Source organism: Carassius auratus, chromosome 16 (assembly GCF_003368295.1).
Source record: "Carassius auratus strain Wakin chromosome 16, ASM336829v1, whole genome shotgun sequence".
Lineage (NCBI taxonomy): Eukaryota > Metazoa > Chordata > Actinopteri > Cypriniformes > Cyprinidae > Carassius > Carassius auratus.
The window spans coordinates 18,941,999-18,969,005 of NC_039258.1; the positions used below are offsets into that span (position 1 = coordinate 18,941,999).

A 27,007-nucleotide genomic window follows, 5' to 3' on the forward strand; every position below is an offset into this window, starting at 1 on the left:
AAAAACACTAATTAAGATATTTTTGATGAAATCCAAGAGCTTTCTGACCCTCCCATAGACGGCAACACAAATGTCACATGAACACACATCAAAAGACTGACACGGAAGAGAAGACATTGTTGAATACCAAGTAGTTATTTTTGTTTTTAGGGTCTGCATCCACTGTAAAATCCATTTGAATAATAATTACTGCAGTGTTTCTATAATACTGCTTTGAAACTAAGTCCATGCCACATTTACACACCCTTATTAGTTTGTATGTTGGTATATTAATTTGATTTCATAACATTGACACTTACCTTTGCATTCAAATAAAGCTGCTATTAGAAGAGAAAGTAGTAAGAAATATGAAGACTGAAAACTCATCATATGCAGATGTTCACAGCTCAACTCTATTTGAGCACAGGACACATTACTTTCAGAGAGTTGTTAAATTATATTAGAAAGCTGCTATTATAATATTTAGAAGATGGACATATGAAGACTGAAGGCACATACATCACATGACATTAAAAATATCACTCACTCCAAAACAGCTGAATATGAACTTTTTACATATTCAGCTGTTTTACATTTTACATTCACACAGCTATTTGTGATCTGGGTAAAATGCAGACATACAATTTTGCTCGCATTTCAAATCACCACATCAACTAGCTACTTGATTTTATTATACAAAACAATATAATATACTCAACATGATTAAAGATATAAACTTGGCCGGAAAGTTTAAAAAATGTTTGCCATTTACTGTTGCTGTTGCACCAGTTGTCTGTGCCATATGTCCATGACAGCTACAATATGTCCAAAATACAAGTACACCATAAGCACACTATAAAAACACAATGGAGAGGAGCTACTAAAGTACTGAGTTTATTTCTGATAGAAAAGGTTTTGCTTACAGAAAAATACAAACCTTTGATTTGATCAGTGCTTAATGCAAATTCTATTACAAATAAATACAAAATACATGTACATAAATCATTCTCATTTACTTTGGAACAAGAACAATTACAAACAAATAATTATTAGATTTACAAGGCATTGTAATGGTGTACCATTCACATGAATCAGATGTTGTGTGTATAGATAAAATCCTATAGATATAGAAGAGAACAGGCAGCTTGGTATCAAAAAAACAAAAGAGTTAATGTGTCTGCTAGAAGATTAAGAGGCGACTATTGTGGAAAATATCTGTTATTGTAGTTCTTTTATATAAGATTTGCTTCAATATTATACACTGAAGTAAAAACAGTAGATCATGTGCTGGTAAACTAACAAAATAAAATTAATAATTTTCATAGTTTTACCACCAGGAATGAACAAACACTGATTTGTCTTTAAGCCTGTCGGTTAATAGTTAACAAGTTTTGTGGAAACAGGAACACTAGTTGTGCTTTTACCTAAAAAATATACAGTAATTTCATAACAGAAAAGACTTTCACAGTGCAGTTGATTTAGAAACGCTCTGCTGTTTTACAATGCTATATTACATGGTTCATCAGCACTCTTTAAGTTCAGGATTTGTGTGGAAATAGAAGTAATGTAAATATGGCTGAAATGTAAATGTCTTGATTGTGATTATGTTGTTATAAATTGTATTTTAGCATCACTGATGCTTCTGTGTTGTGCTGATTCACTCGTACCTGGAACTTACTGTAAACATAAGGAAATAAGAGCTGGAGTCTAAACGGAGAATGAAATATAATCTTTCTCCAAACACTAAAACTTGAATTTCCAATTTCTTTTCTATTCACCTGGATCTGTGTTTTGCACTATTAACTCTATTTTTCTTTGTATTGCTATACTTTAAATTATACTACATTACAGTGACATATACTTTTTATTCTTTTCTTCCCCCGTTCTGATGACTGCTCTATTTCTCTCTCTCTCTTTCTGATAACTGGATTTCTGGAGAAATGTTCTCTGCCGTGTTCATTTCTTCTAATGCCCTGATATCCTTCAACTCCCATCAGCCTCTTTTAACACACTTCTAATGAAATCAGCAGTGCTCACAATCGGTCACAGGACCCTTAAGACAAAATTAAATCCTGTTTCTTTCCCTCCATCTCTGTTAATTCGATTTCTTTTATTAACCCATAATTACTTAAAAAAAAAAAAAAAAAAAAAAAAAAAAACTCAAATTGTCTTTGCTAATTTGAGCCATCTAAACGGCTTCAAATCTGAACTGATCTACTCTAAAATATACTTAAGGGATCATTAAGGCTTTTCCATTAAAAGTCTCTAAGTTGGAACTAATGTCTACATAAATAAAGCAATGTCTGAAATCTATTTGACTCACTGAAAGTGAAGATATCAGATGTCTGTCTTAAAGTGTGTGAAAAGCTGTCGTCCTGTTTTATAGATGCTTTAACCTCAGGCTGTATAGTCTGACTTATAATTATTGTGCCGTGGTGTAGCAGTTATAGCATAAGTGGGAATTTTAGAGCAGCACTTGTTATGTGTCCAGGAATGAAGCTTCAGTGATGAGGAATTCCAGATTCCTCTCTTGGTCTTCAGCAGGAACTGGTCTGTAGGTTGCTCTCAGTGAGGATGGAGGTTATATTGGAATGATCATACAATCCATCATCATCATCATCATCAGAGCTGAGCACTGACTCCAGAGCTGACTGTCGGGCCTGCTGGATCTTTCTCCTGAGGGGAAAAAAACAAAACACATATTCATACCAAATATTTTCGATACAGGTCTTTCGATTCGGTACGCATGTGTATTGAACAAATCATTTTTTTTCAGGTTTTGGTTCGGTACGCATGTGTATTGAACAAATAATTTTTTTTCAGGTTTGGTTCAACTCTGCATGTGTATTGAACAAATCTTTTTTTTTCAAGGTTTGGTTCGGTACGCATGTGTATTGAACAAATCATTTTTTTTTCAGGAAACTCAGACAATAATTGCTGTTTTGGTGCTCCGTGAAGTTCGCAACAGTTGTGTGAAAGCTGTATAATCGCCTCAGTTCTAACGGCAGCACAGGACGCCAGTGAGCGCGATTATCCCTTCCTCTTTATTACTAGTTGTAAAGCGAAGTAAACATGAATCTCACCCTTCATGTAATCGCTCATGTAACGTCATTAAAAGTCTGTAAACAAAATGCCATGTAGCATTTCATTTACTTCAGGCAAGTCAGCAGTGTTTATAGCTCATTATTTGCTAGAGAAATTAAGTCTAGTGAAGAGCATTTTGCTAAACATTAGACTTCGATTTCACTTTACCTGTTAGTGTTGTCTTGTTTAATGTGTGTTTAAAGAAATCTTTTATGAAACAAGTTATGGAAGCCACTGTAAATTATTATGTTTTGACAACAAACTAAAATTTTGTATAATGTAGAACTGCATTATGAGCAATTTGCATGTTTACATACTTTTTTTTTTAGTGTTGATTATTATAGTTTAATCTAAATGGTAATTGAATTTAAGTTTGGGCTCTGTTGGTTACTGTAACCTTATAGTAAAGTAAAATGATTCACTATAGTTTAGAGACCATAAGGTAGATTTTTATTTTAATTATAATTTAATTTAATTAAATTTAAAGAAATAGTCATTTGTTCAGTAAACCATTGTTTAATTAAAAATATATATTTATATTTAAGTTTAGTTTTTTAATGCTGTACCGAAACTACACCACACCATGACATCAAAACTGTCATGTTTGTGTACCATTATGCCCCTATTATACATGCAGTTTATTAGCCTTTCCATTATTTTATTTTAATACTATTATTTGGAAGAGTGGTCTCAACCAGTGGGCTGTAGCACACTAGGGGGCCTCGAGCCAACTTCCAAGTGGGCCACAAGATGAAAATATTTTTTAATAAATATATTATTATTAATAGTATTAATATAAAAATACTAGGAATAGTTTTCTTAACGCAGTTTTGGTTTGTTTTTTTGGCCACTTCACACTGAACAAAACAGCCATAACTGACAAAAAGCGTATTTATAAGAAAGAAACAGGACATTCTCCATCATTTTCTACTCTCAGTCAAAAACACATACTTGAGTTCATTCTCTAGAGCCGTGACTTTGGACTGCAGCGCCTCCTTCTGTTCCTGCATCTCCTCCATGTCTCTGATGGCTTTCCTCCTCAATCCCTCCAGCCGCTCCGCCTCGGCCTCTCCTTCATCCACCTGCCTCTTCAGAGCCTTCACACGCAGAGTCAGCTGAAGAAACACACATGAATTAAACACACGAACACTCGCAGGTCTCTCACACACATGTTCTGTGACGTGTGTATTATTCACCTGGTCTCTCTGCTCTGTGTGCTGATGTCTCTCCTCATCCAGGGTGATGTTCAGCTCCTTTAGTTTCCTCTCCAAACGCCTCTGAGAGGACACCACAGAGTTCTTCTCTCTGTAAAAGCACACAACTATGCTTGAACCTCAGGACTTCCTAAACTTGGCATGTATTGAAATTTTTCTTAGTGCTTAGGTGATGCAGCGATTTTAATTTTATTTTTTTTCATTTAATGAAATTATTTAGTCTGGTACATATACAAATACATAGCTGGAATAAAATGTGAAACTTTTTGGAAAGCCAGTGAAAATATTGGTAGAGCAAATTAAATTCTAATCAGGCAAATAAATCTACTGATGTTTCCCCAGGCGTTATTTTATAAAATACTCAGCATCAGAAATTAGTAGTAGTTCTGAAGTAAAAGCAGTAGTTTTTGCAAAGCGCTTTATGGCCTGCATTTTCTACAGTCTGTGTGTTTTCTAGCAACATAAAGTGCTTTCAATTAAAGAAGAGTGCTTTTCTCAAGCATTCTGTAGTGCTTTGTGGGTAATGTAATTGTTTCTGCCACTTCATGGTAGTGGCAGTTTTAGAACCGCAATTCATTAGGACCTCTTTTTTTTATTTACCTCTCCTCGGCACGCAGTCGTTCCTCGAGGTCCTGAATTTTGCTCTCCAGCTGAGACACACCAGTAGAGGAACGTGACTGGCCCTCCATCTCAGCTACACGAGATTTATAATCCTTTATCTGAAAGAGATGCAGATTAGATGAAACCCTGTGGCCAATTTGAATGAAAGCATTGTACGGTTAAAAAAAGAAAGACTTTTATCAAGTTTGTTTTCACAGAAACTCAGACAATGCAGCGCACAGTATGACTATAGATCTGTCGTAGTGTTCAATAGTCATGTGCCATACCTGTCTCTCCAGAGCGTTTTTGTCCAGCTCCAGGTCTTGTTTGGAGGATCGTTCTTGCATGAGCTCTCCACGCAGCTGTTCAATCTACAAAGAGAGTAGAATTCCCACCACATTCTGATTAAAGCATTCAGCAGATCACAGACCTGAATGTCTTGTAGAGGCACAAAGAAAATGGAAGTAACTTTAATCGACTATTAATTATGGGCACTACAAAATACAAAATTCTAATAACATTACTTGTAAATTCCTAAATGATAATTCTTGTCAACATTTAACATCTCGCCAATAATTTATTAATAAATATGTATAGAATTAGGTATAATTTAAGCTCTTTGCTACCATACTATCTAGTCATATTATGGTACATATATTTTCATATTTCTTTCTGTATCTTTATTCTTATTTTTTAATTAATATTTTATTTAACTGCATTTAGTAAACAAAGGCAGCATTACAGCTGTGTGTACACTGCTTTTCAGAAGTTTGAGGCAAGTAAGATTTTTTTTTTTGGTAACACTTTACATCATGGAACACATTTTCACTATTAACTAAGTGTTTTTCCTCAATAAACTCCTAATTTGCTGCTTATTGACTGTAAGTAAGGTAGTCTTGTACCAGTTTTCTTTAAGTATTGGGGGTAAGGGATCTAAAATGTGGTCTTTCAGAATAAGCCATTGATATGTGCTTTATAAGTACTCATGAACATCCAATATGTTAATAGTTAAAAGTGAATAATGTTCCCTAATCTAGCTTTATTGATTAATATTGACTGATTTTAAATAATATTGACTAATTGACAAAAAAAAACAAAAATTTGAAAATAGTAAAACATTAAAAATAAAAACATTTATAATAATAATAATGATAATAATGAGAAGAAATGTTTCTTGGGCACTAAATCATCATATTAGTATAATTATTGAAGGATCGTGTGATGTTGAAGACTAAAGTAATGACTGCTGAAATTCAGCTTTGCCATCACAGGAATAAGTGACATATTTTAATTAAGAATTTAAAAAATCACCTGATCTCGGCTCCTGGTGATTCTTTCTGTCAGCATCTCTGCAGTGTTCTTTTCCTCGTCTAACTCGAGCTCCAGGTGCTTGATTTTGTCCTGCAGGTGGAGACATAGAGTGAAGACTAGCTCCATCACACCATTTCACTAAAAAAAAACATATGTGAAGGTGAAACACACCTCCAAGCTGCGGATCTCTCGCGAGCGGTCGTTTTGTGCGGTACGCTGTGTCTCGATCTCACTCTCCATATGTTTGAGGCGGTTGGTGAGCATCTCTTTATCTAATAAAGCATTATCTCGATCCTCATAACTTGAGAACAGCTCCTTCTTTTGACGGCCCAACTAGAAACAAGCAAAACTGTATGACCACAAATTGAAGACAAGATTAAAAAGGTTTGGATTTTTAATGAGGCCAGAGTTGCACCTCTTCCTGTAGGGATTGGATGGTGCTCTGTGCTCTCTCCAGCTCACTGAGCTTCTCTTTGGTGTTTTTATGTGAATCCTGCTGCTCTTTCCTCCATTTCTCTTTCTGTTCGTCCAGCTGAGCCTGCAGGAGCCGCACCTCCTCACGGGATGCTGCAGACAAGCGCTCCATCTGACATGGAGAAACAGAGAAAAAGGGGTGTGAGGAAGCAAGAGAGAGAAAAAGACTGACAGAAAGTAAAATGATTCAAATTTGTGTCAATGAACACATACCTCTTTATTGAGTTTGTCTAGTGCTCTCTCCTGCTGCCTCTTCTGGTCCTCGAGCTGGGTGTTCTCCTTGCGGACAGCATCTCTGTCCTTCTCCTTTTCTTCAAGATTACGAGCCAGCTCGTCCCGCTCTACACCCAGTCTGGAGTTCTCACGTCTGGACTCCTCCAGCTGCTGTCTCAGTTTCCTGGTCTCCTCCTGCTGCTCCTGTTCAGCCTCAATACTCTGAGACATGCGCTCCTGCAGCTGAGACTACAGACACACAGATAACACGTCAGAGAAAAAGAGAGAACAAACAGAAAACCGTCTGTTTTTGAAGAAAACATTCCAGGATTTTTCTCCATATAGTGGACTTCAATGGGAGCCACCGGGCTGAAGGTCCAAATTGCAGTTCCAATGCAGCTTCAAAGGGCTCTACATGATCTCACCCGAGGAATAAAGGTCATATCTAGTGAAACTATCAGTCAGAAAATACAGATTTATATACGGTTTAACCACAAATGCTTGTTTTACACTAGCTCTCCAATGCAGATGCTAGACATCACACATTACAAAATAACGTTGGAAAGGTCTCTAATGATTAGTTCCTTGTCTGTGTACTTCAGTTCAAAAAGGTAGTGGCAACTTTGCATGAATTGAGCTAGTGCAAGACAAGAATTTGTGGTTATAAATATATAGTCCCATTGAAGTCCATTATATGGAGAAATATTCTGCAATGTTTTCCTCAAAAACCTTGATTTCTTTTCAACTGAAGAAAGAAAGACACAATCTTGGATGACATGGGTGTGAGTAAATTATCAGAATTGTTTTTTTTTTCTGGAAGTGAAATAATCTTTTAAGATCACTGAGAGCCATCGTTTTCTTCCTTCATAAGATGGCAATAAGTCACTTTCCAAAACTTTCACCCTCTCTGTTCCCGTCTTGTGTAACGTGCTGCCAATCTCCACCTGAGCCCCCAAAACTCCAGACCATCACATCTTTTAAAATGCAGCTGACCAAAAGCACTTAACCACCCCACACTCTCAAACCAATGCAATTACACACACATTTATTGTAGTTTAATAAGAGGGAAAATAAGGTGCATCATTATATAACTATGTAAATCTGCATCCTAACCTCCAGGCGTATGATTCTCTCCTTCATACGTGCATTGGTTTCCTCGAATTCCTTGTGCTCATGTGTCAGATTGTTTACTTGGGTCTGAGCAGAGCTGAGTTTGTCTCTCTCCGCCTGCAGCTCTTCTTCAGTTGAGAGCAGCTGACTACGCAGTCGTCCCACCTCTTCTTGCATGTCACTCAACTCCTTACGCAATGCCTCCACTAACGAAGGTTCTGCTAGCTGCCAGAGGCAAATAAAAATTGTAAGTAAAACACAAATGGATGTTACATGCTTTGAAGCTGTAAACTGTATGGTACCTGTTTGGCCCTCTCATGAACTTTAGTCAGCTCTTCTTTATCTCTGCGTGACTGGTCCCTCAATCTGTCAATCTCATATTTCTGCTCTGCTTCAAGCTCCTGTTTGCTCTTCTTTAATAACACAATTTCCATTGTCTTCTTGTCAAGATCTGTTCTTAATTTATCCATATCTGCCTGGGCCTTCTGTAGGTCAGCACGACAACGCTCAAGTTCCTATAAAAATACAATGAGTATTTTAAGTCTTGAAAACTTCTATTAATTTAACATTCATAAGCAAAAGAGTGTGTATATACCTGGCCGACTGTCTGGGTCTGTTTGGGATCTGGTATCTGCTGTTTCATTGTGTTGATTTTCTCCTGCAGATCTTTCAGCTCCTCCTCAAACTCCTCTTTCTCCATACGAGCCTGGAGTAACCTAACACACACATATATAGACACATAATACAAAGAAGAACACCATATGCAAAACAAAAAAATAGCTAAACCATAAGTGTTTTAAAATGTGAGTATTTATTGTAATCAGACTGAACTCCTAATATTTCCTGATGATGTTAATTTAGGGTTAGGACAAACTATTGATTTAGAGTCCAGATCCAAGATCCATAATGTGAAATGATGTTGCTTATCTGTATTTTTTTATTGGACTTTGTCTCAATTAAGATGCCATTTAGAGATGGAAAAATTAGTTTGGTGTATTTAAAGGGGGGGGTGAAATGCTCGTTTTCACTCAATATCCTGTTAATCTTGAGTACCTATAGAGTAGTACTGCATCCTTCATAACTCCAAAAAGTCTTTAGTTTTATTATATTCATAAGAGAAAGATAGTCTGTACCGATTTTTCCCGGAAAAACACGACCGACTGGAGGCGTGACGTGTGCGCGGAGCTAAAGAATCACGAGCGCCAGTAAGCTTTTGCGTTGAGAGCTTTTGGAAGCTGTGGCACCGTGAGGACAAAACCAACCAAAACAAACCATGGCTAACAGTCAGATTCAGCCGTTTATTTATGATCCAGAATCAGATCCCGAGGATGAAACTGAACGAGAGCAACAGCAACGACTCGCTCCGAGCGGGGCTCGAACCCGGGTCTCCGATGGGAGGCGGACGCACTAACAAGGAGGCAGATATATTTTAAGCAGTTTTACTCACCGCCTGTGGTTCCAAAACACAATCCTGACACTTTTTCGTTGGGATTACATCATCCTTAAGAAATAAACGATACGAAAATCCATTGTCAAACTGGGCCTTGTTTGTAAAACAAGCATTTTCGAAATGCAGGGAACAAACACAAACACTTGCACAACTCCGTTGATGCTCTGTAAAAATAAACTCCATCCACTGGTCCCTTAATGCTGTTTTTTCTTTGGTAATCTGTGCAGGGTTGTCTTGCCCTGGCAACCAAAAACACACTCCTTTTGTGACATTTCGCGACGCTCTCGCTCTGATGCCTGTGCTCAGCCTCTCATTGCTCTGCTATACGGGAGCGCGCGCTCTTCCGGCAGACGTGCCCTCAGGACCCATATAAGGAAATTCTGCTCCATCTAACGTCACACAGAACCATACTCGAAAAAAACTTTCCGAAACTTGTGACAAACCGGAAGGAGTATTTTTGGAACAGAAATACTCCTTCAAACGTACAACTTAATTTTTGAAACTTTGTCCATGTTTAGCTAGGGAATCCAACTCTTTAACAGTGTAAAAAACTCAGTATGCATGAAATAGCATTTCACCCCCCCTTTAAGTTTGTAAATTAGCAGAATTTTTTCTAGAAAAAATAAATAAAAATGTAGCAGCACAATTGTATTTTGTGATGATGAACTAGTTGTGTGGTAATTAGAGTTGTCATACAGAAAGTATCACGATTTTATGTAATGTTTAGTAATGTTAGAACTAGTTCCTTTAAATTCAGTAAGGATATTGTATTTAAAAATTTTGATTTAGTACACAAAGCATTCAATAATTTATTATTAAATCATCAAATCATTTCTTTAAAGTTATAGTTGTGGGATTATAGACAAATCAGACTTACAAATACCAATTGGTTCAATCACACATCTATATTTAAATCTATTTTCTCTCAGCTAATCTGAGAGCATTTCTCACTCTGCTTTTGGTTGAACCCGTTGTCCACTGCCCCAATAAAATGCATACACCAAAAAAAGAAGAGACAAATACACAATAACCAAAAACACAATACTAGGTGCAATGCAAAAATAATTAAACCATATACCTAAACTAACTTGTGCAAATGTGACTTACTCTTGTTTGGTGTTGCGTAGCTCTTCTCTGCTGGACTGAAACTGCTCTCTCCAGTGGTTTCCCTCATCTCTGCTCTCCTCCAATTGCTGCTGAAGAGACCTTACCGTAGAGTTTATACGCTGACGCTCGGCTTCAATACTTGACTGAGACTGAGGCACAGAGAGATAATCATGTTGTGCATATGTGCTGTGAGTTTAATTACTTCTTTCTAAACTGCATTATAACAGGTGTTCAACAGGGTTCTGTCTTGGGTCCCATTTAATTTCCTGTACAACATTGGGTGTGTACCTGTGAAACCTGCTCCATGCTTGCTCGTAGTCTCTCCATGTCTTGGCTGTATTGCTCTCTGAGAGCCTCTACCTCCTTGTCATGTGTTGAGACCTCATCTTTCAGTGCCCCCTTTAGAGCAGTCAGCTCTCTCTCTCTCTGCCTTAGAATGTCCTCCTGCTTCCGACACAGCGATGCAGCTTCGGCCAACTCACCTCTCACTGCCCTCAACTCCTGTACACAAACAAATCATAATTATTTTAAATAATCTCAATACCAGAACAGCAATATATTTCTACCACTAGTAATTTGCAGTTTTTTTCCTGCAGTCTAATGTGTGCAGTACAGTATGCATGAATGAAATATTTTAAGGGTTTTCACAGGTTTAAAACCACTTTCAACTAAGGTGCTGATTTCTCATTACAAATTCATTTGTTGCATTTGTGATCTTTTTCATCTCAGTCTAGTGTGTGTGCTCTTGTTTTTGGGACATATCAGGACACAACTTTGTATAATGACATGGGTATGACACAGGTATTACAAGGAGAGGTTGACTTATGAGGACATAACCCATGTCCCCATTTTTCAAAACGCTTATATATCATACAGAATTAATTTTTCTTTTTTTTGAGAAAGTAAAACTGCACAAAGTTGGTTAGGGTTAGGTGTAGGGTTGGTGTAGGGCCATAGAATACACAGTTTGTACAGTATAAAAACCATTACGCCTATGGGATGTCCCCACATTTAAAAAAAAAACAAACAAGTGTGTGTTTGTGTGTGTTCAAGCATATGGGTCTGTGTGTGATCACCATGTGCATAGTGTCAGCCTGAGCTTTGTTGTCTGTCTCTCTCCTCAGTTCCTCCTGTAGTCCTACCAGCTGATCCTCCAGTTCTCTTACATGAGATTCTGCATTCTCTCTGTCCATTCGTAACTGTGTTAGCCTGGGAGAAAGATAAGCAAACAGATAAAACTTAGTTTTACTATACTTTACTTTGTAGATTTTATACAATTCTCACCACAGATGTGTTAATGTCCATGTTGGTATTTGGGTTTGTCTTACTCTGAGTGGGTTTGGTGCAGCTCTGTATTCTTCCGTCCCAGCTGTTCCTGCAGATGTACATTTTCATCCAAACACTTCTCAAGTTCCTCCTTCAAGGAGTCATCAGCTATGTTCACCTGAAATCCAAGGGACAATGGTTATTCACCCATGCTCTTAAGTATACATACCCATTGTGGTTGCTTTTGTGTTTCACATTGTATCATGTGTTCCCACAAGCATCAACTGTTGCAGTCAGTTGTGAAAGTTACTATGGGGAAGAACTCAAATATGCAGGGCACGCTGGATTTAAAAAAAATGGATGTAATTTTTTTAACAGGAAAGTTTGTGTAAATTATATTGACAGTACTAAATTATAACTTTATAATTGTTACTTTAATTGCTAAATGGTTGCTTTTTATAATAGTTAGAATAAAATATAAAATTAAAATACAATACAAATTATTACTTCATTAGGACAGTACTAAATAGAAACATCTTGCGGTAAACGTATGAGAAGAGCTTCACTGTATATGACATCAAACAGGTTTTCATGTAAACAAGGCATTACCAGATCATGCTCCAATAAGCTCAAAACACTATAATCCAAGTCCACCTCTATGATAGTATTTAGAAGACAGAGTAGTAATTAGTGGTTTGCTGCCCATGCTGGGACATACTGTAATAGGCTTGAGGATTTAATCCTGTCTACTAAGTAATTGTTCTCAGAAAGAGACAATACAGTCCTTACCTATAAAGCAAACAAGAAAGCACCTATGAGAGTTTTAAATAATTCTCAAAAGCTCAGCCCTGAAGACAAAGAATGGTTATAATAAAAAAAAAAATAAAAAAAAAAATTATTGTGAATCAGATTTTAAAATAAAGTTTATATATATATATATATATATATATATATATATATATATATATATATATATATATATTACAATGCAAGTTATTCCTGTGATGACAAAGCTGTTTTCATCAGTCATTTCTCCAGTCTTCAGCTTTACATTTGTGACCCTGGACCACAAAACCAGTCTTAAGTTGCTGGGGTATATTTTCTAGCAATAGTAAAAAATAAATAAAAAATAAAAAAAAATAAAAACCTTTGTTTGGGTAAAAAGCATCATTTTTTATGCCAAAAAAAAAAAGGATATTAAATATCCTACCATAAATATATAAAAACCTAATTTTTGATTAATAATATGCATTGCTAAGAACTTCATTTGGACAATTTTAAAGGACAATTTTCTCAGTATTTAGTTTTTTTTGCACCTCATTTAGATACCAGATTTTCAGATAGTTGTATCTCAGTCAATTATTCCTATAGTCCTATCCTAACAAACCAAACATAAATAGAAAGCTTATTTATTCGTCTTTCAGATAATGTATACATTTAAATTTTTCATTGCCTGTTTACATTTTATTTTTCTGATGGTCACTTATTAGCATTTATAATTTTAGATCATTTTATTACTATAGATTGATCTATACTGGATCTTTTTTATATTGTATAATTAATGAGGTTTTGAGTGGTGGAGGTAAACACTCCTTCCTCCTTTCGCTCTAAAATGGGCTCAGCTGTTGTAAGTGAGGTGCGATCCACTGCCAATTCATTATAGCTTAGCAAGAGATGCCAACACCTAAAAAGCCATCAAATATAATGCCCATTTTAGCAAGGCCTGTCTGCGCACTAAATATAGTGCCAACAGAGCTTCCTCCAGAGCTAGACTGGGTGATTTTATCACTAGAGTAAATCATCTCGCACTGCGGACACTTGTTTATAACAGCTTTTTAAAAATGGCAGATTTATTTGCAGCTGGGTTTAGTCAAAGACAGATCACTCTGTGGCTATCTTGGTAACACCCCGGGCAGTACTTTTCTAAGCAGATAATACAAGGAAATATTTTATGTACTTGAATAAGGAATGATGGCAATATTCTAAACTACCTGTCAAGATTATGCCTCAATAACAGCTCAAATCCCCTATGAAATCAGAAATTCTATGTTATATTTTGAGTTTAATGCACACTAAAAGGGCATTTTAAAAGTAAACAAACAAGCAATATTCTAAAAACAAGCAATTCTATCAAAAACACTCACTTGTATTTATTACTGAAGGGCAAGACATTACACAATAACGGTCTCTGATTTAGTACACTTAAAACACCTTTCATAATTATTTATCATTTAATATCAAAGCCTGAACAGAACACTATGTCTTTTTTGCTTGTACAATCATCTACTGTGCTTGGAACTGGTTCTGTCCTTCTGGTGAAATTATTTAAGATTTTGTTACATGATCAGGTGTTGACATTTGTTTTATGTTAAAAGATGTAAATGAAGAAATAGCAATGCTTCGAAATGTAACAGTCTGTACCTTCAGTCCTTGAACTTTATTACAGATGACTCGAACTCTGTGCTTAATGATAGCATCTCCCTCTTTACTCCTGCAGAATTAGGAGAAACAAAAGGTTACTAACTGTTACTCTGTATGTATTGCTGTTATGCATCAGATCAATGGTTTACCCCTGACGTAGAACATCGTAGATTATCTGCTGTAACTGATCTTCAGTTGAGAACTCTGACCCTGAACTTTGACCTTGGTCCATCAAAAGGTCAGGAGTTACCTAAATGGAGATAACAGTTTATTAAGAATCAAACACAACCCATATAGAGTATGTTCAAAACAACAAAGTAACATTTCAGTCTGAAGAGTGGGCTACAACTGATACATCGGAGTAGTAATATAAGTGTGTACTCTGTCAGCTGACACCAACAAGCTAAATCAAGCTTAATGACATTCAATGCCAGAGAGAATAGAGTATCGGGTTGATGAATACTGTAACCTTCTCAAATTAAACTCCTCCAAAACTCTGACAGCATTTTGAAGGAATGCATTTAGATTTCAATGCAACTACCATGTTCAAATGAATCGCGATTAATCGTTTGACATCACTAATATAAATACATACATGCACACATGCAGTTTATTGTTTGAGCTACATGAATAACATTAACATAATTTAATGATTTAATTTAAAAATTTTATTAAATTGGTTTTCTATTTACTTTAAAAAAAATACTATTTTACACAACATTTCTTTATTATATTGTTTTATCCTTAGAGAAACATAATGTTAATTTGCTAACACCAAAATCTATTGGAATCAACTGGGAGTTGAGCCTCAACTTGTTCATCAGAGGAACGCAGTCTAAATAATATCGTAATGATGTTCTTCATCATTTAGGATGCTGTCTTTTAAGACAGCAGCCTACTGACAGCAAAGCAGTTCACTAGATTTCAGAGCAATGCCTCAGAAGGGATCTTTGTATCCCTAATGCAGTAATTTACATCAATTGGAATAATTCCAATCCGATTTCAGATTCTGAAAGTTATCAACTTTGTGGATTGGCATACTCATTTACATGTACACTACAGGCATTCAGTACAAAATTTAAGCTCATAGTGCCCAGTGCTGCAGTCAAGAGACCAGAAACATAACGTTACTGATGCTACCACAAGCACAATGGTAGTTTTTACTCTAATAACATAACGCAAAAGAATCTAAGTCTATCAGAAAAGTTTTTTTGTAAATATTTAGTAAATATTCATTTTGTTCCACTGACCATGAAAGACAAAAATAAACATTGGTAAGACCTACAGTGGATTGATTAGATGATGAAAGATTGTGGTGTTCCATTAATCAGTCTTTCTTCGAATGATTATCTGGTTACATGTAAACAAAGCCAGTGAACACATGATAGATGAGGCAAAGCTAAGGACATTTTATGTGAATGCAGAACTATCCAGAAACAGAAAATTGCCCCAGACAATATTTCTATGAAAACAAACCTGCATTTAAGAGACTGTAAAGAATACTGTACATGGAATGGAGGTCTAAAAGAAGAGAAATGATTTATTCCCCACCAGGTTCAGTACTTGTTATTAATTTCTAAGTGAATGTTAAACACTAAGAGTAGTGCATACTTGTAATACTGCAAACCTCTTTATTTAACCATCACTCACATGTCCATCAACTGAAGCAGATGTAGAGATAGCCGTGACCTTGGCGACAGAACTTGAGCCACGGCCCAGGCTGCTGTAGGCAGAAGCAGGTGAGGAAGACCGCGGTGAAGAGGATGTGTTTAGGATGAGAGATGGAGTGGGTAATGGTGAGGTTGAGGTGGGTCTGTCGTCTGAATTTGGGATGGGAAAGCGCCCCTTTTTGTTGGTCCCAGTGTTACCCGCCTGTGCTGCAGAGCTCCCTTCAAACCTGTCGGCGAGTCTGTGGGCAGGCGTCTGATGGATGGTCTTGGGAGCTGATTGGCTGTGAGTGTGCTGGTTGTATGGAGATACTTCGACTGATTCTGAAGAGGTGTAGGGACTGCCACCAGCTCTCCCTCTTCCTAAAGTGCCATTCAGCCCTGTCTGGTAGGATCCACCCCACTGATTTCTCTCCATCCTTTCTCTGGGCAGTTCCCGGTCTACTCCCATACCAATACCTACATCCAGGTTTCCGTAGCTACCAGAGCGTCCATCTCCAAGCGGACGTCGGAGTTGATCTGTGAAGTCTTCGTTGCCGTTTTCTCTATCCAACAGGGAGCCATGAGATTGAGCCCTACGCAGGGGGGTGTTCTCTCCAGACGAGAAATATGGCCCCTGGATTACCCCATCCTCTCTCCTCCTAACAAATAAACAGATACAATTAGAGAATTAAAAAAATTCAAGATACAGATTAAGTATTGTTTTCCATCTTAAATTAAGTCTAACCTATACTCAATTTATAGTTTTTGCATATACAATTTATGGTTTATGAAGATTTTAAGTTCACTATTTTTAAATGTTAAAATTAATGGCTTTCAGTTAAACTGTAGATGTCAAATGGCTATAATTTATTGCTAAAATTGAGGAAAACGCATTTAATAAAGACAAAGATATCGATAGCAATATTGGTATCAATGATTCTGACTTTCATTAATGACTGATTACTTGGTAAAAAGATGCCATTACATACAGATTATATATATATACAGTAAAGTATATTACAGTATTTAAAAATATATAGGAGCATACCTAGGCAGGCTGCTGTAAGCAGGTGGTTGGGTTCTCAGCTGTACTCCAAATGAATCTCCTTTTTCTCCCTCTTTCAGTACAACATAGGACTGTCCACCGATGCCCTGCACCCTCACTGCCACTCCATAGCGAGGAGGTGGCTTTTTCGGTGGCTTTTTTGACGGCTCTTTCCGAGGCTGGCCACTCACTCCCCCTCCAGTGTCCTGCAGGTCATTTATAAAGCGAATCTGTACGCCATAATCCACGGGGGTCTTCCTACCTGAGACAGGATCAGACATCCTAGAGGGTAGATAAAGAGAGACAAACAAAGAAAAAGTTTATATATTTAATATATATATAGTTCCAGAACTATTTTATCTCTTCAGTTTCAGAAAAATCTTCAATAAAAAGTTCCAACCCTTCAACCAAACCAACCAGCTCAGAAGTTCACAACAGCACAGAGAAACAGTTTTTTTATTCTTTCTATTCTTCACAGCCCTCAATGTCCTTTCCTTCAAACTGGCCCTGACAGAAGCAATACGATGCCTTTCAGATTACACTTCACTGCACAACCTGATCTGTCACTTCTCCCTCTACGGACACTGCTCTCTTCTCCAAAAAAACCACTTTACTTCAACAAGACACAATGGTGAATTCCTTTTTTCTTATGGTTGGATATTGTGCCAGATTTGGGCGCAGTGTCCTACTTGACTTATTTGACAATTAAACAAGCTTTTATTTACCATGACCTTCATGATATTAAATCCTTCTGGCCTAAATAATTGTACTTAAATGCTAGAAGTATTTTTTGTATGTTTATATAAATGACTTTTTACTAAACTAGAATACGTTTTTAAAAAACATTTTTAAATGTAATTTGTCATAACCTATCCGATGAAAATCCTGGTGTTGCTCTCCAAAATGAAGCCATGAAAAGGAACAGCCATAATAGAGGTGGAGCAAGTTATTACATATTAATAAAAGACACATTTTTTTCTTTGTTATAAATGTACACTTATGAATCCTTCAAGATACGTAAGATAAGGAACACACATTGGGTTCGATTTCCTATTGACTTCAACATTCTTGTAGACAATGCTGGTCTGTGTTGAAATGTAGGAGAATTTGAATGGGATTTTTACAAGCAGAACCCTACTGTTGTGCTCTACTGAGATATAGACAGACACAGACACAGTCGAACGAGGCAGGATTGAATTACACACACTACTCCATGATGCCCTTCACCTCTGACTCCTGGCACAGAAGACCTTCATTATTCATTAACCTGAACAAACTCACACTTTTTTTTTTTTTTTTTTACAGATTCCATTGACTTTCCATCCTAAACAACCTTTTCACTGAGAAGATTTCTCAACAAAACCCAGGGAAGCTCATTACTCGTGATGTAATGGAGTAGAAAAAAAATGAAGGTGTGTCTGGTGAGATGGAATGGAAATCTCTCAATAAGGAACAGATTAGTATGAAGGGTGTGACAGGGGAACAAAGTGCATTCTCAGACATTGGTACATCTTTATCGTTTCTCTTTCTGTCAGTCACTCTCACATTAGTCGTCTTCTGTAAAAAAACAGCTCTGCAATACACTAAACAGACTGGAAACTACAAACACATTCAGTATAATCAGTTTTGCTACTATTGCACAGTTGATGAAGAAGCAAATCCTGTTCACAATAAACCTGCAGATTTTGTTAAAGTGACCAAATGTCCGGTTAAAACAAACACTCAGCTTGAGATGAGCAAGACCGTGTTGAGAAACAGAATTACTGTGTGACATATAAAGGAGCCATCATGACTAGTACTGCAAGGTGAACACAATGAAAGGGCGTTTTATGTGTTTTGTCACCAGAAAGCTGTCTGAGGCGGCTGACGTGTCCTTGTCAATGACTAAAAGGAGACTGAAGAAAGACGGAAAGACAGGTGGATGGCTATACAGGTGTAGCGAGAAAGCAGAAGAAGCACTTCACTGATCATTCTTCATCTGGGTTTATTGCAGCTGCAGCAGTATTTATGCACTTGGACCATGATTAAATTCCAGATAGGTGGAGTTTTGGTCCTGACAACAGACTTTGGACATCATAAAAGAACTATAAATCTGGACGTGCTTCTTTATGGCAGGGGGACATTGTTATGTTGAATATGATGAACATTTATCCTGAGGGCCTAGACCAAAGCTGTCAACAATTTGTGCAGCAGCCAGTTGTAATAAGGCAACAAATCTCAAAGTATCTTTCAATTTTCTCCATAATTTAAAGATGTTGCATTTTGAACCAACTACTGTAGTAATGCTGGCACTTTGATCAAAGTTCCTTTGAGGCAAGCCAAGTCTATGCAGTTACTTTCAGTTATGCTCCAATCTGCTCAAAGAGGAAAAGACCAAAATCTCCTGAATAAAATCTGGCAATCAACAAAGCAATTGTGCTTTTATTGTTTGTTTGTTTGTTTGTTTGTTGCTCAAATTCACACACAAATACCAAACAGCATTTTTTTTTATTTTTTTTATATCTTAATTTGCAAAGTTCTTATGGGTTTGGAACAACATTGGGGTGAGTAATTAATGACAGAATTCTCATTTTGGGGTGAACTATCCCTTTAACTCTCCTCATTTATGATTTTCCACACGATGACTGTCAGATTATTTATTCTAACAGTGATCTGGTCAAACAAACAGCCAAAATCCGGTCACGGTCTATGGCGATCCATTTCCTCTGTGTCAGTGTGTCAGTAGGCAGACTAACAGAGGCACCATTTAGCCGCTCAGTACGGCATCTGATAGGCTGAATGGAGGGAGGCCGTGAGTGGGATGGAGGGGGTGTATGAAGACCCTCTTCCCATTATTACAGTGAAGTGGGGCAGAAAACAAGGGCAGCTATGCTGAGAACACTGGCTTCTCTATCACACTTGCTCACTCCTGCTCACACACAGATCCAAATCAGAGATGTCACTGTTCCCTTCATAGGCAATAGCCTACGGTATGCAAGGGTTTACTTATCCCAAACAAACACTTGATTTCAACCCCTCTAGGAGCAAGTATTTGGGCTTTAAGGGCAAAACCACATGAATCAACCCACTGCTTTTTCTCTCTTCACAATAAAGCACTGTTAATTATATCTGCTATATCATTTGCTCTTATGATTATTTCATGATGATGTCTGCCAATCTTAAATGATTTTAACACCAGATTTAACCATAGTTAATTCCACTTTTAACTATGAATGAAGGAATGTTTCCCATGTCTTTCCTCTTATTGTATTTTTGTATTTTAATTGATTTAATTATTTTGCCGTATTCTATGTTTTACGCCTGCTGCAATGCCAGTGAAAAGCAATGACAAAAAGGTACAATGTGAAACAATGGTGTGAAAGGTCACAGCGAGTTGTGTAGCAGCTGAGAGATAATCATAACAATGCTTGTCTCATTAAACATTCATGGATTGTGTAAAGTTGCAAAAACTTTCACCTTTTTTTCAGTCCTTTTCAGCTTTCACACATTAGGAAATCCACTGAAAATGTTGAACAATTTGAACATTTGAAAGTATAAACATTTGAAAGTATAATATTACTTCTGTTTTTAAAAATGGACAAGCAACTGCATTCTCATGTGCTGTAGCTGATCTAAACAATATTAATTATTATAATAATAAATACATAGGCTAATCTACAGTATATCTGCACCACTTAATTACCAACGGTGTTGAATAACAGGAGATTAACAGATGATCCGCAGAATCTGTATTTAAAAAAGCAGCCGTACAGTACTGGTTTACTACTTTCACTCTGATGGACAAAAGCAGAGACAGACAGAAAGGTGAAGGGTGAATACAAATGGTTTCATATTTGCAAAGTTACATTTGGTTGCATGCCTATTATTTAAGATTTGCACTTCACTTGTGTTCCAATATCCACATAAAAGATTTTATACGCACTACAACTTTTTTTTGTGTACTATCAAAGAGGTGCTCTACACATTATAACATATAAAGTTTTAGTAATCGTTATAATTTCTGAGAATAATCCACACACAACCACAGCGTTAACAACACATTTTACATAAGTGTTTGTTCACCACAGAATATTTTGGTCATCCCATTAAAAATTACATGCAAATTGGATAATTTTGGAGCTTTCAATTGCTGGAAACAGTTGGATAAAATGATCCCCAGATCTCACAACAATCTTTATTCACTCTTCTGCAAATTCAAATGCTTTTCACTGGAGCTCTCAGCGCTGTGCTGCTTGGTTCCTGTTCAGTGCTCGGACCGCGATGCAAACAAACTTGTCCGAGCACTGAACAGCTTTACCTCAGAACCAAGCAGCACACTGATAAACAGTCTGCACTTAGCATCTCAAATGTGTAGCGAGATTTTATTAAGCTTTTGTTTAATTTGAGGTTTGATGTTTCTCATACTGTATGTAACAGAAATTGCACATGCAATGGTTGCGCCAGTGCGACCTCTCACAATATTAGTTTCACTGGCAGAAAAACAGGTCACAAAATGAGAGCATTTTGATGCAGTCTGGAGCCTTGAATAATGTGATCACTTACCAACTCAAAAGTGTCTGTCTTCAAATAATTAGCAAGTATTTGTCTCGATCCAAAAATAAATAAATAAATATAACTAGATATAAATCAAATCTAACTCAAATCTAGAAGTGTTTCTAAATAACAGAATATTATCCACTTACACATTAGGACAGACACATACTGTACTTTCCATGTCTCTTTTCACCAGCTCAGGGAGATGATGCAACCACAAACAGTCCAATTATCTAGTCCTAATGAACCACGTTTCTTAAAAAAATGAAACCTCCTCACACCGGACCCTCCAGGTACACCTGTCCACAGCTCAGAGTCTGCAACCTCCTGTTCTCCCATCAAACTGAATTCTCTGATCTTAAATTGAATCAGGACTGCTGTGCTCTCAGATGTGGAACATCTAAATAAATTAGCAGGAAACTGAGGCAGTAGGATTCAGCAGAAGTCTATGAGGTCAGTATAGTTTGTATTGTGTCTGCTGACTATTACAAACCAAATCAATGCGACTCCAATCAGTGCATCAGAGGATGTTTCATTTTGCTCAGACATGCATTGAATCAGACTTCATATCAATATAAAATATGAATTCTGACACCTTTTTTTCAGGTCAAAATTCACTTAACACAGGAAGTAGAAAAACAAGCATGCTTAGCATTCCCATATTCCTTCACAATCTTTCAGCGTACTTCAGAAACACTTTTGAAATCATCGGCGGTGTATATTACAAGTATGACAAACAGTCTGGTGGGAAACACAACCTGAATCTCTGAGAGTTTCCATTAATTTGAGAAGGATAAACCAATCACTGAAATTCGCTCTGGGGTGATTTACCTGACAGAGGCGAGATATAGAGTTCATCTAGATTACTCTACAAATTAAGCACTCAAGTTGCTGTGAGAAAGCATCTGAGAAAATGTAGCCTATCGTAAGCTTTCTTGGTATCCATCCAATAGTGTTTGACTCCCCTTTACATTCTTTGTCTCCTGCCAAACTTCCTCTCAGTCTTCTCTTTCCTTTCTTGCTCCCCTCCCTTTCTGAGCTTCAGTCGCTCTTCTTGTTTCAATCGTAGACAAACAAGAATTTCTTCTTCTGTGTGTCTAATGGATCTCACCCGCATGACTAAAACACGCTTCATTGTTGCCAAACACAAATCGTACTTTCAGAAACCCACACAATAATATACAAAGTAATCTTATCTAAAACCTGCATGTGATGTGTTCATGACTCCAAGTTTTTCAGCTTGGAAAAACTGAAGCATGATATGACTCTTAACTTTTAATCACACTAGAGGATTAGCGTCTCATAAAAAGGTAATAAGTTATGTTTGTCTGTGTCTCAGCACAAAGTAGTCATAGGTCAATAACCAAGATGCCAGCGTGATACGGGAGATTCAAGAACAATACATTTTGGTTTTATAATCTAAAATGTGCAAACAATGATTTAAATGAAAAGTAAGCTTTTAATTAATTCCAAAGATTCCCAAACCAGGATATGTGCACCACGGAGTATACGTTAGTGGGTTCAAGGGGGTAGATGGAAAGATTTTGCTTAAACCCTATAAAACATAAATTACTACTTTATTGGATTTCAAATTAATAAATTGTCTATTAGGTATTTCTCTGGGAAATTACTCCATATTTGCAGCCAGAATCATTAAAACATACGAAATTCAAAAGCTCATGTGTATCATTAAGGGAAGCTACTTATGGTAAGTAGGTTTTTCACCCACTGTACTGATTGTTTTTCCAGTTACAGTACCAGTCCAGGGTTTAAGCTAATTAAATGACTGGAGTCCGGCATATATTCCTAGAAAGAGATATCTACCAATTCACCAAGATTGTATGAAAAATAGGAGTATATTTTTTCATTATAATATTAAAATAAAAATAAATAAATAAAAATATCTCCATAATTCTAACCAGAATTGTTCAAATCAAAAGCTCATGTGTATCATTAGGGAAAAGCTACTTAGCAAATTTTTCGCACACAGAACTGTTTTTCATGGTTGCAATGAAATGGCAGTGAAAGTAGTGACAGATGTGTTCACCTCTATGTGATGTGCATCTGAGTGAAACGAAATATTGAAAAGGAAAAAAAAAAAAAGCAGGGCAGGCTTGGTTCAGTTCAGCAGCTGATTGGATGGGAGGCAGATCTGAATTCGAGCTGGCAGTCAATTTTAGTTAGTAAAGGTGAGTTTAACTATTTCAAGTTTAAGAGATCAAATTCACTAAAAATATGGTTTAAAGATGATGAAAACAAATGTACTCTTAAAGGGATAGTTCACAGAAAAACGAAAAGGTTTCTTGGCACTGATTGTGTGAGGACACTTGCTGTCTGAGAGGGTCAGAGAGCTCACGGGATGCATCAAAAATATCATAATTTGTACTCCGAAGATGAACGGAGGTCTTACGGTTTTGGAATTAAATGAGGGTGAATAATTAATAACAGAATTTTCCTTTTTGGGTGAACTATCCCTTTAATAGACACTTCAATATTTTCAAGGTTCTCAGAAGTGGAATTTGTCAAAGTTGGGTAAACTTTAACAGTGGTGAAAAGAAACTATAACAAACTTTGTATTTGTCAATCATTACAATGATTGGAGCTGTCCAGTATACGTTACTATAGAGAAATCTGTAATTTCACAAAGTTTAGAGATCAAATAAAAAAATAAAAATAAAAAAAATTATATATGACATCAAAAAAAAGAAAGAAAGAAAAGATGACGAAAACACAAATGTACTCTTCTAAATAGACACTGCTTACATTATCAAGGGTTCTCAGAAGCGGAAGCAGTCATAGTCGGGAACATTTCTACAGTGGTGGACAGACACTATAACAATTATTTTTATTGTATTTATTTTTATTTATTTATTTTGCATTCCCATTGCATTCCCAAGAAGAAAAAGCAAAAAACATTTTTATTGTAGCATTTAAATTTTAGCATTTCTATTACTTTCAAAAAGAGGGGGAAAATTTCAGAAATGTATAACGTTGATCAAATGTTAGAAAGATGTCAAATTTGCCCTCAGCTACTGTATTAGAAACACTCATGGAGCAGCGTCAACTAGTTGTAAAGTTTATATATAAACTTTGCTAGATTTTTCCGAAGTTAATAATAGTGGAAGCTTGTCAAAGTCTGTGTAAAGGGTCCAATAACATACATTTAGAAAATAGGGTGAATATTCACTTCATCTTAACCTTAAATCATTATAAGGTTATGATCACTTTAATAATATAAATTATCATTATACTGAATTATATCCAACATTAGATAAAAATAACACATTTCATATTGAGCCTTATCAATGGAGTTCTTGGGGTACATAAAACAAAAACAGGTCGTGATGCAATTACTTAAATGTTTGAGAATGAGTAATATTGTAAAGTTTAAGTACCACTGTTCAACCCAGGCCTATAAAATTCTTCTGCACTGAGTCACCGGTTTCAATTCTCAACAGATCCTGGCGTCTGGATAACACGACCACGGAGTTACCAAACGAGCTATGTATCAAATATAACACTTTAATTTACTTAAAAGTTGACTGTTGTTTAATTTAATAGCCCCTTTAAACATAAACACACGTTTGACAGCCTACCTGACACAGTAACCTGATCGCTCACGGCATGTTTGACACAAACTAGTTCTCCATTTGAATGAAAATTGAGCTATTCAGACAAGACTTTAAAGGTTTAGCGGACTTTCGGGGCTGTGGTGAAGAGGTAAACAATCGCAACACTGTTAAAGCGGGATTGTTTGCCACGCCAAGCTTTTCTCTCATGAGTTTGTTCCCAAAGCGAGAAGCGCAGGAGTACACCTGGCGATGCACCTGCGCTATTTGCGAAACTCAATGGGTTCTGAAGTCTCTAGGGACGAAGCGCTCATTTTCAGCGGAAACTAATGAAAAATACTGTCATTACGCGGGCTACACAATAATCCTCTGGGCAGACTTTAATCCATCTTCAGAGAAGACCACTTAAGAAAAACACAAAATACAACTAGGCTATAGCATACCTCACGAAACAAGTGTCACTCCCAGAGGAAGAAAGCTGAGCTCGAGAATGAGCTGGAGCATCTGCTCGACAAACATATTAAAATCAATTTCTAGTCACAGGCTAACAGGTTTAGCAAGACAAAAAATAACATTTAACATACCTGATGTTAAGGCAAAGTTTATATTTCTCTCTGCTGAATGTTCCTCTGTTTCCTCCTGTGTTTCTCCTGCATGAGAACTAATAGCGTAAAGTTAAGAAGGTAACTTTTAAATCTGACAACTCTAACACCCAAGGGAAAACATTTGCTAAAGACAACCTGTTCACTTTCAGACCGATACCATATGCCCCGCCCACTTTGCGCGTGAGGATAATCTCATTGGCTGATAGTGGCGTCGTGGGTGGAACGCGTCAAACCATTTCTGTTTCGTGAGCTTGTGTGTCAAATCACAATTAACTCTGGAACTAGTTTGTTTGTGGATCAGTGAAACGTAAATATAATGATATGATTTAAAGACAGGAAAGTTTCGTTTTTGTCGCTAAGTTGATACAGTGGGCTTAAACTTCTACGTGCACGTTCATGTAACTGCTTGTTGCGCAATTCGATAGGCCCTGTGTATCCATTTAGAGTGGAAAGTGAATGTTGTTTATACTGACGTGGTCTTGAAGATAGACTATAGATAGGATCAAATCTGATATATCGAGAAATTCCGTTGCAAAACAGGGTTTGGATGTATTATGAGAAAATCTGGTTCTGTAAATAAAATGCTTTATAATAAGAATGGAGAAATGTGCATCATACAAAGAAGCCTACAATCAAAAATAGTGCAGATTCTGAGTGGAACCGGTTCTACTAGGTAGTTGTTCGTCGATGAGTGTAAATGTCCCGTGTGTAACGTACTGTCTTGTAATCATGTAGCATCTGGATTTCAGTTTCCTTTGATCTTTTTTCAATAACTAGAAAAACAGGTTCAGATGCTTTTCAATATATGTTACGAGACGTTCGATGAACTAAGATGACTGAATGTTCACAAACTCTTGTAAATACTTGTTACCCTTCACCGTGGTAACCACCACGCATGCGCAGAGTATCAAGGCCTATTCAGCTTCCAGTATTTGGAGTCACTTATCTTATCAAAACAATGCAAAAAATAGAAATGTGTGTATAACCATATACAGGTAGCCAAAATAAGTTAAGTCGGTCCCAATTAGATCAATTTTTAAACTTTGCAAAAAATATATAGTTTTCAAGCCGACAGGTGTGTTAAGTCTAATGAATTAAATTAAATAATTAATTAAATAATTATTGTTTACGTCTTATCAATGAATTATGGATGTTTTTTTTTTATATCAGCCACTAGATGGAGGCAGTATAACTTTAAATTGCCCTTTTCAGTTACCCGGTGGAAACTGCTGCCCCTCTGTGGTAGTGTCTTGCACAATAGACCTAATTTTGCAGCATTTAGATGTTTATAAAAAAATATTTATTACTCAGATCATATTTAAATATTTGTTATATTTTACTTGTTTTTGTTTTGTTTTTGTATATATATATTTTGTA

The 27,007-nt window shown here is 36.5% G+C and overlaps 1 protein-coding gene across 2 annotated transcripts; it reads right to left on the reverse strand.

Moving 5' to 3' along the window:
• Positions 1-1,474: 1,474 nt before the first annotated feature.
• LOC113116460 (cingulin-like) lies at positions 1,475-25,779 on the reverse strand. 2 transcript variants are annotated; one of them, XM_026284642.1, is made up of 22 exons: positions 25,610-25,779; positions 25,469-25,529; positions 16,927-17,205; positions 15,880-16,537; positions 14,379-14,479; positions 14,230-14,299; positions 11,871-11,986; positions 11,619-11,751; positions 10,831-11,043; positions 10,543-10,691; positions 8,581-8,701; positions 8,288-8,500; positions 7,989-8,210; positions 6,876-7,124; positions 6,604-6,774; positions 6,360-6,521; positions 6,189-6,278; positions 5,165-5,248; positions 4,878-4,996; positions 4,260-4,368; positions 4,015-4,178; positions 1,475-2,655 (listed from the first exon to the last, which is right to left on the reverse strand). In XM_026284642.1, the coding sequence occupies exons 3-22, from the start codon at positions 17,202-17,204 to the stop codon at positions 2,517-2,519; spliced, it is 3,561 nt and encodes a 1,186-aa protein (XP_026140427.1). In that variant the 5' UTR covers position 17,205; positions 25,469-25,529; positions 25,610-25,779; the 3' UTR covers positions 1,475-2,516. The 2 variants fall into 2 exon arrangements, with proteins under 2 accessions (XP_026140427.1, XP_026140426.1); XM_026284641.1 differs by lacking the exon at positions 25,469-25,529.
• Positions 25,780-27,007: the final 1,228 nt, after the last annotated feature.